Source organism: Antechinus flavipes, chromosome 2, assembly GCF_016432865.1.
Source record: "Antechinus flavipes isolate AdamAnt ecotype Samford, QLD, Australia chromosome 2, AdamAnt_v2, whole genome shotgun sequence".
NCBI classification, from domain to species: domain Eukaryota; kingdom Metazoa; phylum Chordata; class Mammalia; order Dasyuromorphia; family Dasyuridae; genus Antechinus; species Antechinus flavipes.
The window spans coordinates 214,042,173-214,061,209 of NC_067399.1; the positions used below are offsets into that span (position 1 = coordinate 214,042,173).

Consider the following 19,037-nt stretch of genomic DNA (forward strand, 5'->3'; position numbering starts at 1 on the left):
TAAATAGTCCATGGTTTCAAAAAACTTAAAATTGCAATGGTAGAATAGAGCAGGTGCATAGAAAATTAAATACAAATATAGAGAAGACTTGGAAGAAGAATTATTTGAATTTTGAAGGAACTTAGAAATTCTGAAATGTAGATAGATGTGAGAAGTAAGTGCATTCAAATGTGGAAATATAAAATATAGGTAGTAAGTAGCAAGTAAGCCAATTTAACAAAAATATAGAGTTTGTGAAGGATAGTAATGTTTAAATTAAACTGAAAAGGAAGACAGAAGTCAGATTATGGTAGGCTTTAACTGCCAAAGAAGGATTTGTATTATCTAGAAACAAGAGGAGCAACTGTTACACTTGAGCTTTAAGAATACCAATTTGGTAGTTTTTTTGAGGATGGATCAGAGGGAAAGAGTTGAGAGACCAATTTTAAGATACTATGGTAATTAGGAAAAAGTTGGTAACCTGCTTAAACTAGAATAGTAGTTGTGTGGGTGGAGAGAAGAGGATGGAGATAGACTTGACAGGAATTTGCAACAGAAAGCAAATGTTAAGTGTCAGACCTGAGTGATGGATACTGAAGCCCTCGGGGGAAAAAAAGGATTTTTTTTGGGAATAAATTTCTGTTGTGGAAATGTATAGTTTGAGGTGACTATGGACATCCAGTTCAAAATGCTAGTCATTGATAATATAGGGAGAGAGTGTGGCTGACAAATAGCATTGGAAGTCTACTGCATAAACATGGTTGCTAATGAGATGACCAAGGAATATAGCATAAAGACCTAGGACAGAGTCCTGGAGAATACATTTGTAAGCATAGGCATTAGAATGTGGATTAAAGAATAACGAGACTAGAGGCTAACTAGGAGTACTCAGTGGGAGAGTGAGTGTCTAGGATGATTTAGTGGCCAATGCAGAAAAGAGCTGGGAAAAAGGTAAAGAATTTTGGCAATCAATACACCATAGGTAACTTTGGAGAATGCAATTTTAGCTGAATGATGGCATTAGAAGCCAGACCTTGAAAAGTGACTGTGAAGTAAGAAAAAGAGGTAAAGACAGCTTTTTCTAGGTGTCTGGGAGTGAATGCGGGGAGAAGGAAAGGATGGTAGTTGGGAGTAGATGAAGTGATAGAATTAGAAATGAGAAGACATTTGGGCATGTTTGTTAATAGGGAAGAGTATATAGTCTCTACTTAGATTGTTTTGGTTTTAGTCTATATACTTGATTTTATCACTGTAGGAGCTTTCTCCACACATATAATTTATCTTATAGCCTTTGCTCCCTGGAAACACTGAAGGGGGTAGAATAACATACCATGATCAAGTAGAACTTAGTGATTCAGTTGGAAAAAGCACTGGCTCTGGAGTCAAGAGGACTCAAGTCCAAATCTTATCTCTTATGTTTACTACTTGTATGACTTGGGATAAATCATTTGGACTAGATGACTGCTAAGGTCTCTTCCAGTTCTTAACCTGTGATTCTAAATTTCCCTGACACTAAGGCATGCCCTTTATCTGTTGTGCCATTCTGCCTTCCAGTTTTGATTATTAAAAAAAAAAAATTGTCAAATTATAGAGGAGTAGAATTATTATATTTTGATAGATCTTAGGCCCTGGTATAGAGCAGGGGTCAGGAGAACTGGAGTTGAATTCTCTCTAGCTCCAATAGTTACATGTAACTGAACAAGTTCACTAAGCTTTAATTCCTGATTTTGTAAAATGGGAAAACCAAGGTTAGAAATAGTAGTACAAAGTTCATATACACAAAAATATTCAACACAAAAATGTCAACAAATGCAAAGATGTTTGTAAGGAGAATTCCTAAATGTTGCTTTCTTACTAAAATATAGAGAATTGTGGGAGTACAATGCAGAGATTGAAGAAGGCATAGAAAATAGAAAATAACTTCATGAGCTTTTCCAATGGGTTTGTGGTTTCATTAATAAAAAAGCGTAAGCATGTCATCAGATATCTTAGTGGTACATTTTATGAATGCATAGTCACAATGCCATAGCCTATATTCTAGGCGATGGCATGGCTTATATAACAATCTGATGCTTCAGCCAGATTAATTTGAATGTTATTCTAAGCCAAAATGTCAGAAGTAACATTTATTCCATGACTGGAATAAAAGCAGGGGGAGAGAGAAGAAATACAGTGTAGTAGCTTGTATGGCACAATGAAAAGAATGCTTGGATTTGGAACAGAGGATCTGTCTCTGCTACTTCCTACTTTTATGACCTTGGGTACAAATGGCTTAACTTCTCTAAGCCTCAGTTTCTGATCCTGAAGGTGTTGGACTATATGGTCACTAAGGTACCTTTTAAATGTATGACCTAAGATTTACAATTGCTTGTAATGAACATATATTATTTTTAAAGTTTTTTTACTTTTTTTTTTTTCTATCACTGCTTCCTCCTCCACCCCCAAGCTTCCCTTGTAAGGAATAAATTTAGTTAAGCAAAATAAAATCAGCATTGACTATCTGAAAATATCTCTCATTCTGTATTTAAAATCTGCCACTTTTCTGTTGAAAGACAGATATGTTTGACCATCAGTCCTCTAGAAAACTGTATTAGTCACTGCATTGATCGGGAAGTCTTTCAATGTCGTTTTCCTCTACAATATTGTGGTATTTTTGTATTGTTCACCTGGCCCTGCTCACTTCATCAGTTAATAGAAATCCTTCCAAAATTTTTCTAAGTTTTTCACATCCCTTTCTTAATGCAGAGTAAATATTCCGTTACATTGTACTACATAGCACAATTTTTTTCAGTCATTACATTATTGGTTCCTCTTAATTGGTACTAGAATGGTACTAAAAATATTTTTATGTTTATGGACTTTGTACTACTATTTCTAACCTTTGTTTTACCATTTTACAAAATCAGGAATTAAAGCTTAGTGAACTTGTTCAGTTACATGTAACTATTGGAGCTAGATAGAATTCAACTCCAGTTCTCCTGACCCCTGCTCTATACCAGACTATTCAAATATAATTTATATAAAATGGAGATATACATAAAGACAATTAACTTAGCTGCGTCCTTGCAGCAAATGATACAAAGGTAACATTCCTCCTTTAGGAAAGGGTGATGACCTCGGAAGGAGAAGAGATCCTTTCTAAGGGGTGCAATTGCGAGGAAGGCTGAAGAATTGAGAGAACAGCTGGCATGGAGTCCTGCCTCCTCGTGAGCACAGACTCCGCCCTCCGTCCCGCCCTCCCCAAAGGACTCTGGTGGGGGCGGAAACATAGAATGGTGACGTGTTCTAGAAGCTCTTGTTGGTTGGCTGAGGTAGCGGCCCCCTGCCCTTCTCGGAAGTAACCGGGGAGCGAGGCGGCTCCGGGAGAGCTGGCTTGCCGCGGAGGTAAACATGGCGGCCGCGGACGCAGAGGCACTGTCCGCGGTTTTGGCCCCAGCCCCGCTACAAGCTCCGGCTCCGGACCCGGCCGCGACTCGAACCAGTAGAGAAGATGCTGCTACCTGCGCGACTAACAGCCGGTGGGGACTCGACACTGGGTTGCGAGGAAGCCGAGCTAGGATGGCGGGGGGGAAACGACAGTCTTCAATCGCGACCCCGAACCCTGCTCTTGCGGGCGAACTGATCCGGCCGTCCGTGTCGGAGCTGTCCCGGGCCGTGCGCACCAACATTCTGTGCACCGTGCGCGGCTGCGGCAAGATCCTGCCCAATGGGCCCGCGCTCAACATGCACCTGGTGAAGAGCCATCGCCTGCAGGTGAGGCCCCACTCGCCCTCACCCCCGCCCACGCCCCCAGCGGGCCTGTCCCCATCGAAGGAGCCCACTCACGTCCTACCTTGGGGAAAGGGAGGGTCGGTGCCCCAAGCAGCTAGAGCCGACGCGGCTCATCTCCAGCCCCCTCAAGGCTTTGCTCTTCCCGACACAGTTAAACCCCTACTGTGTACAATATCCTAATCCCTGTTTTACCGAAAGCCCGAACCCTGCCTTGGCCCCCAATGCCCCTCCTCCTCCTCCTCTTCTTCCAACCTCAGTGCACCCGGTAAAGTCATCAGCCACAGGTGAGGCCTGGACCATTGCAGAGCGATGGTTGCGGTGCAACTCCGCACCAAATAGCTGCACCGGCGAGGTGTAACCAAGTGCCCTCCGAGGGCTGGGGGAGGCTATTACCGCGGCGGGATCTGAACGAGCTTTATGGAGTAGGCGGCATTTCATTTGGATGCGCCCCTCCAGGCCTGACTCTCCTTTTCTGCCCCGGCTGAATGCCTTTACATGGACCTGGGTGTTGGGAGAGAGGGTGGTCTGCAGATAAGTCCATTGGAAGAAAGCTATTATTGGATTGTTGTTGGCCGAAAGGAGAGTCAGGCTTGAACACACAAAGCAAGGGTAACGTATACTTGCTTTCTGTTTTGGGGGTTGGGGGGAGAGACTGGTTATCAAGACAGTAATGACCATGGTTGACCATGGTTGTTTGAGGACCATGGTCAGTCAGGAAGGATTTATTAAATAACTGTTCTGAGCAAGGCACAGGAAACCGGGAAACTGAGGCACAAGACTGTACAAGAAGCTCAGTTTAATGAGGGAGACACCATGAAAACAACTAGATACAGACTAGATTCGTGCTGGAGATAATCAGTAGAGGCAACGTCCTGTTATTAAGAGGGATCAAAAAGAGCTTCCTATAGAAAGTGAGATTTTAGCTGGGGTTTCGGGGAAGCCAGGAGACAGAGATGAGGAGGGAAGAGGCGTAGAAGAGAGCTATGGAAAATGCCCAGTCGAAGCGGACTATCTTATGCTGTGAATAGATGCTGTTGTCGCTGTAATGCAGAGGATGTGGGCATGAGGGCAGGGGAGGCAAGGGATGAGGAGACTGGAAGGGTTGGAGTGTTGGCTAAATGGCTTCAGAATTCTAATGGTGAGAGAAGCACTTCAAGTTCAGAAAATTATGAGCGTTAATCTAAAGTTGAGAAGCTAGAGTGTTTTTAGAGTGAGAAACTGGAATGTCAGAGCATATAATTTAAAATCTGTAGTAGTCTACTCTGTCCTTTTTTCTTTAATTGATTTCATTATTTCAAATGATTTTGTTTCAGATAGCAAAGGATTCTGGTCATTTGATTTTATGATTACACCAGCCTACCTTTGTGCTACAATTTTCAATGGATTGCAACAAATATTCCTTAAGACTCTTAGGCAATGTGAATGAATGAAAACATATTAAATGCTGACTTCTCAGTTTAGCACAGTGCTGGGGAGGCAAAAACAAATAAATTAGAACATTCCTGGCTTCCAAGAGTTTATGTTATGGGGAATATTGTATACAAAAAGAAAATAGAGGTAAAAATAGGAGAGGGAAGGGAGCGGCAGGGGCAATGAGCACAGCAGCATAGTTTGGGGATTGCTGTTCCAGTTCCCAGTTCCATTGTGAGTAAGAAGGCTGCATATGTTGGTGATGATGGAGAAATGTTAGACCCTGGATGCTCATCCTCCTGTATATTAATTAGCATATTATTCCTTGGAAGTACTTTTTAAATAGCTTGCTACTTAGCCCCTGTCTGTGGAATTACAGAAATAATGACAGAAGTGAAGTGACTTTCCTAAGATCATAAGACATACATTTACTCCCTCATTCTTGACTCTTAAGTTTTCTAATTTTTAAGTGCTATGTTCTTCCCATTAAGTTAGACTGTATCACTGTTATAGAGATAGATGTTTCTCTCTAAAAACCTGAACTGATCAGTTATAGGAACTATTTTTCAGATTCAAGATTAAAGATATATTTGCCCATTTTCCAAAAATTTTTTTAAAAAAATGAACTTGAAATAAAGGAAATTTATGAGACCACAGTCATTAGCAGAAAAGTAAATTTAATGAATCTGAGAGCAAAAAGGCTACTTTGGGAAAAATGTAATTTTTGGGAGTATCATTTCAACTCAGGTCTTGTAATCTATCATGGAGTTATATAGGTCTTAGGAAAGCTGCTTTTAAAGAGGATATCTTTTCAAATCTGGCTTTTCAAGTCCATTTTGTCTGGAGGAAGGCATGAAATTTATGCAACCCTCTTTTCTGAGTTAGATGAGCTTTCTTCAGTGGAAAACTGGAACCATCTACTCATTCTGCTTCCTAGGCAGATTTAGGTAAAGGAAATTTCTTTTGATCATTCAAGAAGTATTTATTCAATATATGCTTATCACTCTAGTAAACCTGAACTGGGGAAGTTTTTGTTTTTGTTTTTTTAATATTCAGCAATAATGTCTTTTTACATAGGGGGAGGGGCTTGGTTATAAATTATTTTATATTTACATATTACTCATTAGTCATTGCCTAGTCAAATTGTGCTTATTTTGTGCTATTTCCTCATAAATATTCCTCCCCCACTTTAAAAAAATGTGAGTTATTAATACTTTTCTTCACCTACCCCCTCCAAGTCTGTAGGAGTTGGATCTCTGTGTTTAGTGTTTTTGGTCTGGGGTTTTTTTTGTGTTGGTTTTTTTTTGTTTTTGTTTTTGTTTTGTTTTGTTTTTAAGTCTGTTTCATACCCTATAAGGAAAACTGGATATCTGTCCAGGCTCAGCTTTAACTTTAGAGGGCTTCTATGGAGATTGGAAACTAATAATTCAGTGAAGATTAGGCAAAAAATGCCTATTGCTTGACTGTTCAAGTATTCTTTAGTTCATTATGTTTGGGAAGAAGGGAAGGAGGATAGTACTTTGAGAATCTGTAAATTTTTCCTTTATTGTTTAAAATGTGGCATATAGGTGCTTAAGTTAAGTTGAATCCAGAATTTTTAGAAATGGTTTGGCAGAAAAACAAGAAAGTAGGCTTCTAAGTCATTTTGAGAGGATGTACATGGAGCTAAGACTTGCATTTGTTTTAAATTTATAGTATAATTTAAAAGAATGAACTATTCTTTCTTAAAAGCTTCCAGAAAGGAATGCTGAAACATGATTTCCCTATGGCCATATTGCCGCTTTTGCATTCAGTCTTGTCCATTTTTCATATTTGGCATTCTTCCTTTTTCTTTTGTACTATTAGAGTATTAAAATTGCAAAAGAAAGACTTTAGAAATCATAAATTTTGAAGTGAAAGAGCTTTCAGAAGTCTAGTCCAACATCTCATTTTATAAATAAGTTCTTCGTGCTTAAGATGTGCCTTGCCTGAGATTAGAAAATTGAGCCAGGCTTCAAATCAGGTGCTCTGACTTCAAATTCAGTTTTTCCCTACTGTACCAAATAATGTAGTTCAATATCATTTTATAGAAAAAACTCAGAGAGCAAAAATAACCTCCCCAAAGACAAACTAAAAATTATGAAAGCGAGCCAGACCAAGTCTTTTGTTTCTAATTCCAGAACTCTTTCTGTTTAGTCCACAGCTCATGTGCATTTCTCCAACATATTTTATCCTTGGGATCTTAATTCCCAAATGCCAATTTTATGACATATACATTCCCATTCATTGAAAATAACTCAGAAACCACGAATTGTTCCTTTGTATAATTTGTTGTATAATAGTCATAGCATAGAAAGTCTCACAAATAAGACTTTTATTCATACATAGGATCTATGAGGTGCATGCACATTTTGCACACACTAAATTCTATTTTCATAACTTCTTTAGTGCCAAACACATCTCCTATAATGGCTGGCTCTCACCTAAAGCTTGCACTGACTATGAAACAGTCAGAGTCAAAGAAAGATCTTTGTTGTTTGTCAGTTGTGTCTGACTTCCTGATCCCATCTGGGGTTTTCTTGGTAAAGATACTGGAAGGTTTGCCATTTCCTACTCCAGCTCGTTTTACAGATGAGGAAACTGAGGCAAACAGTCACTCTCCCAGGGCCACCCAGCTCATAAGTATCTGGGGCCACTTGGGTCTTTCTGACTTCAGGCTTAGCCCTCTATTCACAGTACCACCTAGTTGCTTCCTGATCTTTCCAGAGGAAATTGGATTGAGAAGAACAGAAAGATAGTGTAATGAGCTATCCTAGAAGGAGCCATACAGTGCTGTAAAACCACTCTTTGAAAGTTAAGACCAGGAAATAACAATGGGGAAGCAGACTTGATCTGAGCACGCTTTAATGGCCCTGTGACGAAGCTGGTATCTTATGGGTCTGGGTCAAACTAAACATTTAAACAGACTGTGGGTCTGTTTTTTTTACAATCTCATCATCCTTCATTTACCTTATACTCGCCATTCCATTCTTGTATCTATATTAACAATATACACACACACATATTAAGACTAAATGGATTAGTATGATAAAAGAATCATCAAAAATAAATATAAAAAAATACATGAGACTGTGTAGGTGAGGTATTATAATGAAGATCAGTAGATAGTAACTGAAACCCTCAAGTCCTAGTGGTTAGTGTAAAATAAAACTCTTGTAACAAATGAGTTGTATTTTTTCAGCTAGATTTCCCTTCCAGAGTGATTCAGTGATATGACATTTTCTCAAAGGCATTATTTATCTGAGATGAGTCTGTTTGGATTTGACCAAATTAGCTACATTAACTGATAGATTTTGGAAGATAAACTAATGATAGTAGTAGTGTTATATGATGGCATATGTGGCAAGAGTATTGGGCCTATATTTAGGAAAGACCTGGGTTTGGATGCCACCTCTGACACAATTCTTAGAGCCTTAGTTTCTTCTTTTGTAAGTAAGTAAAATAATACCTATGGTGTGTAATTAATAGTTACGTTATCTCTAAAATATGAAAAGCACTCTGCAAGCTTTTAAATTGCTATGTCTGATATTATGAGAGAACTTATGGAAGGAAATGTTCTAGGTGCAAGGGGTTTCAAGAAATAGAGAAACAGGTCTTTTCCTCATAAGATAATATTTATTTGGGAATACTGGCTATCTGCATAAAACTGAACATACTGCTAATTGCTTTGAAAGGAAAGGAATATCTATGAGTGGTAGAGTACAGACCATAGAATACTAATGGGAATTGGAAGGGGTAGAATTAAAATAAAAAATTTTATATGACTTTTGACAACATAAACACAAAATTGCATCTTTTACAGGATGGAATAATAAATCCAACAGTAAGAAAGGACTTGAAAACGACACCCAAATTCTATTGTTGCCCTATTAAAGGATGTCCTAGAGGTCCTGACAGACCATTTTCACAATTTTCTCTTGTAAAACAGGTATTTTAATTTTTTAAACTACTTTTCTGGAAAGAAGCTTTATAAATGATGATATGAATATAATGTGTTTCTTATTATTAGAAACTAGCAATAAACTAAGACAATTTGTAGGAGAAAGTTTATTAGAATGCAACAGGCAGCGTCCCAATGGAGAAGATGCAGATATTAGATAGAAGAGACTGTTTTGGGAAGTGTTTTCAAGTATTAGGACTAAAATAAAGAAATATTGGTATAAAAATAGGATGGGAAGATCCATAATGGGTTTTGAGGGATGAAAATGATCCAAGATGGCAAGGGGTGAGATAAATGTATGATTAGGATCTGTCTATATCTCATAAAGTATATAATATGAGCAGAGTATATCCCCAGTCATTGGGGATGATCTCAGAAGAGATGTGTGTCTTAGAGGATGGGAATGTTTACCCCATTTAAAAAGTACTCAAACTAGCTATCTCAGGAGTAAAGGGGTAGGGTATATCAGAGAATGGGGAGAGGGCAAAGGAGGATAGGGAATGATCAGAGAAGATGAAGAATTATATTTAAACTATATTTAAACTATTAACAGGACAGACTTGATCCTAGATACACTAGTTAAAGTATCAATAATTTTTTTTCCTTCTCTCTTTGCCCTGCCCTGTCCTCCACAAATTTACAGGCTGTCTCAAAAATCTTAGCGCAGTTTTAGGCTATTAACGCTTTACACTGCACTAAAACTTTTGAGATACCCTGTTTAAATAAAGTGACATGGTGGAGAAAGGCATAAGGGGAATTGGCATTTATGTGCCTTCCTAAATCCTGTCCCTGTTTAACTACCATTGTTTTTCCCTATTTAAAGTCATACTTTATATCATTAAGTTTACTGTTTACTTTAAAATTTTGACCAGTGATTGAAAATTTTTATTCTTGTGTTTTAGCACTTTATGAAAATGCATGCTGAAAAGAAGCATAAATGTGATAAATGTAGCAACTCCTATGGTACTGAATGGGACTTAAAACGACATGCAGAGGATTGTGGCAAGACTTTCCAGTGCACATGTGGTTGCCCATATGCCAGCAGAACAGCATTGCAGTCACACATTTATCGAACTGGCCATGAAATCCCTGCAGAGCACAGGTATGAGGAAATGCAAGTCAAGTCATCAGGCCCTTTATCCTAGAAAACTTATTATTCTTGGGGAGGTGATTGAAAAAGAAACTATTTAGAACTAGGGTAGAGAGGAGCTTTTCAAAATAAGGAATCTTATCAATTCTCATGGGTTCAGTGATCATTTCTGTAAAAATGACTTAACTTTTATCTATATATTCATCTCTTTTAATGTTCCATAGCTCTTACAACTCTTTGATTTTTTTTTTTCCTACCATTCTGTTTCCAGAACTTATATAGATGTTACAGTATGAATTGCTAAGTTGTTTTGATATGTTGCTGTGATGTCTACTTGGTTGGAAAGTTAACATTTATATATTACAATAGTATATAATTTAGAAATGAAAAGTATTCTATTACATGTAGTTTTAAAATTAATTTGAGTCTCACTGAGAGGCAACATGGTTAAGTGAATAGATTGCTGTACATGTAATGTCTTTGTGTCTTAACAGAACCTGCTTCCTCTCTCTGTATTATATTTTTTCTTTCTTTTGCTCACCTCAGCAAGACCAACCTTTTAGGAGATCTACCAGAAGGGATTCATTCAGTCATTGTCAGCAGTTATCTGTTAAGGATTTGCTGTCTGGACAAGCTTTGGGAATACAAACATTTGACAGACAGTCCTAAAACACAAAATGCTTTGATATCTTGGGGAGGATAGAACATGTGCAAGGCAAGGAAAGAACTGTAGAAGTTGCTAGTAATTGAGCTAAGCCTTAAAAGGAACCTGCAGATTCGAAGAGATAAGTGAGAAAGGCCAGCACAGAAAGCCTGGACAAAGACAGAGAGGTGGGACATGGAATGTCAGAAATGGAGATCAGTAAGTCAGTATATTTGTCTAAAGGGTGGAATGAATGAGGGAAAGTAAAATGTAATCCATTTAGAGAGGGTGAAGCTTTTAAAGCTAAATAAAGGAATTTGTAGGGCAATTATTTATTTTATTTTAAGGGCAATATGAGTCGTTGAAGTTTCTTGAGCAAGGGAGTGACATAGTTAGACCTGTATTTTAGGACTATCAATTTTGGCAACCACATAAAGGATAAATTGGGGATAGGAGAGAATTTATGTAGGGAGACCAAGTAAGACTACTATAGTAGTTACTAAAGTAAGGTAAGAGGGCCTGAACTAGAATAGATGTGGACTGAGTGGATGATGTAGATTTTTGATAAATTTGAGGATTAATAAGAAAGAACAGCTGATAGTGATTCCTAGGTAGTTGAAAAATTCTAGGTGGATGACTAGAAAAGTGCTGGTTTCTCTTCCTACCCCTTCTTCCCTTCCCTGTAAAAAGAGGGAAGTTAGGAAGAGAGCTGGATTTAGGGGAAAGATTATACATTCTACTTTTCATTTGTAGAGTTTGAGATGCCTGTGTGATGTGTTGGTGGAAATGTCAAGCAGTTAATTGTAAAGGGAGAGGTAGAGTTCAGCAAAGAGATGAATATATAGATAAAGTTAAATCATTTTTATAGAAATGATCACTGAATCCATGAGAATTGATAAGACTCCTAGAAAGTATAAAAACAGAAGACCAAACCAGAGCCCTGAAATATACTGACACAAATAGAGTAGGACATAGATGATGCACCTGAAAAGAAGACCAAGAAGAATTGTCAGGCAAGGGGGTAATTAAGAAGAAAACAAAAAGAGTTTCATGAAAACTCATGGAAGATAATATAGCAGGGAGTCAGCAGTGTCGGATGCTATAAAGATGTTGGATAGATGAAGGCTTAGGAAAAAGGTCAGCAGTTGATACCAATAAAGAAGTCGTGGGTGTCTTTGGAAAAGGTAGTTGGAGTGGTAGAGGCAGAAGACAGATTGGAAAGGGTTAAGAAGTGAATGAGAGGGAAGAAAGTGGAGGCAGGGAATATATATAGCCTTTCTTAGGAGTTTGACCTACGCAAAAGTAGTTATCCTCTATTGTGGATGAGTGGTTTGGGTTTTAGATTATTTTTTAAATTCTATTACTGTTTTTAGGGACCCACCTGGAAAGAAAAGGAAAATGGAAAACTCTCTGCATAATCAGCAATTGTCTGATAAGGCACTTGAATCGCTAATCAACAAACCAACTACTAGAACAGATACTCAAGACCTGGAAACTTCAGAGATAAAGTTGGTGGCTTCTTTTGAAGATTCTTGTAGCTCTAATGCCAGAAAGCAAACCCTTACACCTCCGAGATACACTCCGAAGTTGCTTTTGCCGAAGCCCAAAGTGGCTTTGGTTAAGCTTCCTGTTATGCAGTTTTCACATTTGCCTATCTTTGTGCCTGCAGCAGACTCTTCAGTCCAGCCCATGGTGGTTGGTGTTGATAATCAAGGGTCTGTCACAAACACTGTTCATCTACTTCCTTTGTCAATAGGAACTTTGATACTAGGATTGGATTCAGAGGGTTTCTCACTTAAGGAAGGCTTACCACTTTCAAAAATAGTTAATCCCGTTGCTGTTGAACCTATTAGTACAGGTGTACAAGTGAATTTGGGCAAAAACTCAACTAATGCATTACAAGAATTAGAAAATATGTGTCAAAAGAATAAAATTTCTTCCATCAATGTACAAACAGATGTATCTTATACTTCACAAACTCTCATGTCACCTTCACCTTGGGCCCCTCCTGATTCCTCTGTGTCTTCTTGTTCTCAAACAGATTTAACATTTGGTTCTCAAGTTTCTCTTCCCATCAGTGTTCAGACTCAAACATTTTTGCCCTGTACTAAGATAACCTCCTCCATAGCAGCACAGACAGATACCTTTACTCATGCTTGTCTCCAGCCATGTGGGATCTCTAGGGAAACTCAGACCAGTGGAATCCAGAGTTCAGCAGATGCCACAATGTCAGTGAACCAGACTGTCATGTGTAATGATATTTTTGAGAATGTCCATTCTTACAATGTTTCTACCCCAGACATTGCAAATAATAGTTTAGTCACTGCTCCTGTATCTCACAGTTTGTTACCTCACGAGGGCTGTAAGAATTTGCGTCAAGACAGTGTAAAATCTACACCTGTTATGAATTTCAGTACACAAAATAATATACTCCCATCACAAAACATGACTGATAACCAAACCCAAACAATAGATTTGTTAAATGATCTTGAAAACATACTGTCTGGTAATCTGCCAGGCCAGACTTTGGATAGCCGTAGTCTCCTGTCTGATAGTAATACTGGAGCTGACACTCAGCTGTCATCTGGGTCAACCCAGAACCCAGGAATTGATTTTGACATTGAAGAGTTTTTTTCAGCTTCAAATATCCAAACTCAAACAGAAGAGAGTGACCTTAGCAACATAAACACTGAACCTGTCTTGGAATCTCTGGATATAGAAACCCAAACAGACTTCTTGCTGGCAGACAGCACCACTCAGTCTTACAGTTGCAAGGGCAATTCCAACTTCCTAGGGCTAGAAATGTTTGATACTCAAACACAGACTGATTTAAACTTCTTCTTAGATACTAGTCCTCATCTGCCTCTGGCAAATATTCTGAAACACTCTAGCTTTTCTGTAAGTACTGATTCTTCTGACACAGAAACTCAAACTGAAGGACTCTCTGCTGATAAAAATGTACCTGGCTTGGGAAAAGTCCAATTGAATAGTACAGAAACCCAGACTATGAATAGTGGTTTTGAAAGCCTTGGGAATTTATTCTTTACCAGCAATGAAACTCAAACTGCAATGGATGACTTTCTTTTGGCTGATTTGGCTTGGAATACGATGGAATCTCAGTTCAGTTCTGTTGAAACACAGACATGTGCTGAACTGTGTTCTGTTTCAAATTTCTAAGTGTGAGAAAAAACTTTTGGAAACTTTAATGAAAAAATGAAAGAATGGAGGACAATAGTGGTCTCTCTGTGGTGAATGTAACTGAACTTATGCAGTTCCTCAAAATAATTTTATTGTATTTGTAAACATGAAACTTGTATGTGTTTTATAAAGTGTCAATGTCTATAAATTATTATTTTTTAGTTGCTCACTACAATTTCATTGAAGGTAATTGTCATCATAGTTGTTTTTTCCTTTTACACACTGAAAATTCACATACTGAAACCAAGTCTACCTGCTTCTGTACTTTAGCCTGTTTTTGTTATGTTTTCAAAACATTTTGGTCTAAGTATAGAAAGTGCTTTATTGTGGGGGCGGGGGGAGGAGAAGAAATTAGATATTTTGGGGTTTTTGCACTTAGAACTTTTAAACAATGTTGGCTCAAAATTCCTGTTGGTTCCTGAAGCTAGTTTTTGAGGTGGACAGATACTTTCTAATCCCTAGTCTTAGAGGCTGTGTTAGATGTAGCCAGATTTGTGATGACAGCCACATTTTTTGTTTGTTTGTTTGGGAGCTTCACCATCTGTTTTTTGACTTTAAGGATTTCAAAACAAAACAGCAACCCTGTTACAATTTTTACCTATTAAAATAATCACTGTATAAAAGAGTAATGACTCTTGAGCTACAACAAAGCGTCCAGTACTTTTAAAATGTTCAGTCTCTCTTTGCTTTTCCACAGGGACTCTCCTATAACAATGCTCTTAAAGGAAAAGATGATAGATAAAGTGATGTTAGTTCTTTTGAAAGTAATTGTCAACTAACAAAATTGAGCAAAACTGAAATCATTTATTGAATCAGATTGGAGTTTTTTACAAATCTTACATTGAGATTCTCTTTTAAGTATCATAGACTGAATGCTGCTCAAGAGCTACTTCCCAAGGCAAACAAAATAATTTTTGGCCTCTTTGGATGTTAAGGAATCTTATCCTGCTAAAAAAAAAAAAAACAACACCCACCCTTATCTCTTACTCCTCCTTGGCTAACTTAAGGCAAGGGTACAACCTATGTTGTCCTTTTTCTTACTAAATTGCCCCAATTTCTGTATCTTAAATTTATGGCTAACATCTCATTAATGAAATGCTCTGGTGAGGGAATAATACTTGTGCCTTGGGGCTGGATGTTCTAGAGTAGATTAGTCTTAAACATCATATTTATTTATTTTTTTCTTTAAGTCAAGAATACCAAATAGTACAGTCCGAATATAAATGTGAGAAGAAAAGCATATGGCTTTAATAAGCAGGGCATCATATGTCTGATATTAAAAGAGAGATGATTCAAGATAATTTCTGGTGTTTTTCTTTAGTTTTATAAAATGTTAGCCAAGGTTGAGGAGATAAGAGATAATTTAGTTTGACAGGCACATTTTCTAAGTTAATAAAATCATTTCATGGTCCTCCTATTGGACATGCTTATACAAATAGACGAGTTTAAAGAAACGTACCAAATCTCAGAAGGGAATTACAGTTATGTAAATTCAAATTATAGTGTTATGCTGCTATTTCAGATATCTGATACAGAGGCTATAACATAATGATTTTAGGTGGTTTTAGTAATGATCAATAATTTCCCATTTGAAGCAGTTTAATTCAGTGTGGTGGATAAGAGAAAGAACTGTGATTTGGTCAGAATGGATATAGTTCTGGATATCAAAACTTAAACTTATAAAGCCTTAACTTAGCAATTCCATGTGTTCTTAGGATTGTCATTGCCTTAATGTTTAAACTCTCTTGGCAAAGGAGCAGTGCATGTTTGTTTATGCCTTGTGTAAATATCATATGTTGTGATCCCTGGCTTGAAGAAGCACTTTGTTTCTGTGATAATGGATATCTTTTTCTTAATTCAGCCAGTAGATATTTGTAGGAAAGTAAAGCATGTACAAATGAAAATAACAAATGAAGCTTGTTTCAAAAGCATTTCTCAAATTTCCTGAATTATTCAAAAGTGAAATAAAGCTCATTATAAAACCTTACATTCAGTGATTAAAGAGAAGTCAGAAACTACATTGTTGAGAGTTCTTTAAAGTATTACCCTCCCTCAAACTTAGTTTGTCTTTATTCTAAACTTTTTACAAAAAGTTCATTTCCCATTAAGAGCCATATTGCTTTCAACTATTGTTTGACCAAATTGTTTGCCAACAATTTTTACTGAGAGAAATGCTAAATGATAAAAATTTCACTTTAGATCTAGATGACAAATCAGTAATTTTTATTAGGCAAAAAATTTTAATTTCATGAACTACTGGTTGGAAAACAATCAGCTTATTCCTAGAATTGCTTTAGTTGATGCAAAAATTCCCAAAGATGAACCTTAAAAAAAAAAAAAACACACACACCACTTTTGTGGGAATAAGTATGGTTCTGGCATAGGAGCTAAGATTGGGAGGTTAGAAGATGTTTGGTGACTTCCTTTACCTTTTTCAATAAAAGGTTGTGTTGGTTCTAGGATAAACATTCTGTATGTGATTCTGTTTTCCCTGCATAAGATACAAGAAGTTCATGTAAAAAGTAATGTTACTTAACGACATACTTTTAGAACTTTTGACTGGCATAGTGCCACATATTTGTAATCCCTGCTCCTGGGGAAGGCTGAGGCTGGTGGATTGTTTGAATTCTGGGATTCTGAGCTGCAGTAGGCTAAGCCAATTGAGTTTTCACACAAAGTTCTACACGAATATGGTGAACCCCCTGAGAATGACAGACCACTATCTGCCTAAAGAGGAACAAACCAGTCCAGGTCAGAAAAATAGCAGACTAAAGTTTCTATACTTAGTAGAATTGGATCAAACCTGTGAGTAGTCACTGCAATTCTAAGAAGCCTATGTTAAGTCTTTAAAAAAAATTTTCATCATTTAAGAATTTGAATTTTTTGTTTTTGACATAAAATATGATTTGAAAGATGGGACTACATTATGTTGCTCAGTAATTGAATTATATTTTGACCAACATCAGTAAATCCTTCTACTTGAAAGTATCTATTAAAAAAGATTTTAGTTTTGCTTTTTTGTTAGTAATACATAGTACAAATACTTAGAAATTGCATTACTGAACACCTCTCTTGGGGAAGTCAATGACAGGTTGCATGTAACAAACTAAAATATTTGTAGCATTTTTTGTGATAGCAAAGACCTGGAATAAATTAGGTAAATTAGGTGTTTATCAGTTGGGAAATTATGAAAGATGATCATTGCACTGTTAGAAGAATTCAGAAAAAACATGCAAAGATGGAGTCAAATATTATGAAGGAAATAGGATCAAGTAAATCCACACAAACTACAATAGAAAAATTGTAAAAAAAAAAAAAGAAAAGAAAAGAAAAATCAACTGTAGAGAACACAATGAAATTCAGAGACCTTCCAGTAAAAAGGTGAGGAGGTGAGGGATGCAGACTATTATATACAATGTCAGACATGGCTTTATTGGTTGACTGTTGATTTGTTAAAAGGGAGCATTCAATGAAAGAAAATCAAGAAATGATGGATGTTAAAATAGGCTTCAAAAATAATTTTTTAAATGTTAAAAATACCTGGTTCAAATGAAGAATGATGAATTTTAAACTTCTAGGAGACTGGGCAGTGTTGATGGGTGTGGAGGAGCTTTAATAATAATTTGTTTAGATTCTTCTGACTTTCATCAACATAAAAATGTTGCAAGCAGAAGGCAGATCATTGTTGGGCAATGATTTCCCTTGAAGAACTCAGTTGATGAATTAAAACCCATAATGATACAATGATACAATACAATTTTATTTATTTTGTGTAGCAAGAGAGACTCCCTTGTAGCACACTAAAGCAAATCTGATATGACTTCTATAATACTACCAGTCTCAGATCCGTCAGTATAACCAAATTGTGAAATCTTAAGTTATATGCACATTTTAAATCATTTGAGCAGATACCTGTAAGATAATGAATTGAAGATAAACATACATATCAGCCATGTTCAAATTCTGGGGGGAAAGGCCATTATTTAATCACTTTGATGGAGACATTGAAGTCATGGGTATTGGATGTTGCCTTTCAATCTAGTCTAATTGTAAAAGCATGTGCTTATGAATTTTGTTTACTAATGCTTATAAACCTGTTATTCTGAAGGAATCATTAGAATCTATTGCTAAAACCTACCTCATCACAACTCTCATTTTGTTGTGTTTTAAAGCAAATTGAAGATGGGTAACACAAAGTTACAAGTATATCTAAAGCAAATAGCATCATATTTCTGGTTTCATTTGTGAAGCACTTCCGTACTCCTATCAGTGGTACAAAGTCTTTTTGGAATAAAAATATCTCCATAATGATCCATTTTATTCTCAACGGTGCACACTGCTGAGAGGCTTTCCAATGTCTGCCAACAGTGACTTTGGTCAAATACCTGAGACTGCTGGTGAAGGAGACAATACTACTGCCTAGTGACCAATCTTGATATCTTCATCTTATCACTTTTTCTTTCTCTTTTTTTCTTTTTTTTTTCTCTCTCTTTTTTTTTTTTTTTTTTTTTTTTCTGTCAGCTGCCAGCTAACTGGAACGCTACTAACTTTTTCACATCCTGGATGGCGGAGTGAGATTTGTGATTTCATTCTCAAATTTGTAGACTAGAAATAAATCTGAAATTTATCCTCCTTCAAGTTGCATCTTCCTTTCCTGCTGATTCTAGTATTACTGCTGTGATCTCAGAAAATATGGAAGCCATACTGAAAGAACAAAAGTTAACAGATCAATGAATCTAAATTAACTTGCCTCATCTATTTAACTTCTAAATCAACTACTAAATCATCTTTTTACTAAACAATTCCCCCATTAAAAGATCTGCTTACTTAGAGAAATTGAGACTTAATACTTACAAACCTCATTAAGTGACTTAGAGAAACATTGCCCAAGATACAATTAGAATTATTCAGACTACAAATTTCTTTACAAGGAAATCCTTGATTAGGAGTTAATTTAAGAATTATAA

The 19,037-nt window shown here is 36.9% G+C and overlaps 2 protein-coding genes across 3 annotated transcripts in view; one reads left to right on the plus strand and one right to left on the minus strand.

Moving 5' to 3' along the window:
* The first annotated feature begins 12 nt into the window (after positions 1-12).
* Positions 13-14,231, plus strand: ATMIN (ATM interactor). Its single transcript, XM_051976165.1, has 4 exons — positions 13-3,732; positions 9,002-9,127; positions 10,042-10,241; positions 12,246-14,231. Exons 1-4 carry the CDS (start codon positions 3,370-3,372, stop codon positions 14,047-14,049), a joined length of 2,493 nt encoding a protein of 830 aa, XP_051832125.1. The 5' UTR covers positions 13-3,369; the 3' UTR covers positions 14,050-14,231.
* Positions 14,232-14,981: 750 nt separating this feature from the next.
* Positions 14,982-19,037, minus strand: part of C2H16orf46 (chromosome 2 C16orf46 homolog) — a 64,638-nt gene continuing 60,582 nt past the window's right edge. For both annotated transcript variants that reach the window (XM_051976169.1, XM_051976168.1), the window contains exon 5: positions 14,982-18,774. In XM_051976169.1, coding sequence (XP_051832129.1) covers positions 18,705-18,774 — 70 coding nt within the window. In that variant the 3' untranslated portion in view covers positions 14,982-18,704. The remainder of the gene's footprint in view (positions 18,775-19,037) is intronic.

Bases quoted from the DNA above. Each gene is read 5' to 3' on its own strand.
- ATMIN (XM_051976165.1), top strand. From the start codon at position 3,370: ATGGCGGCCGCGGACGCAGAGGCACTGTCCGCGGTTTTGGCCCCAGCC. The intron at 9,128-10,041 runs GTATTTTAATTT...CTTGTGTTTTAG, and splicing joins AATTTTCTCTTGTAAAACAG to CACTTTATGAAAATGCATGC. The intron at 10,242-12,245 runs GTATGAGGAAAT...TACTGTTTTTAG, and splicing joins GAAATCCCTGCAGAGCACAG to GGACCCACCTGGAAAGAAAA.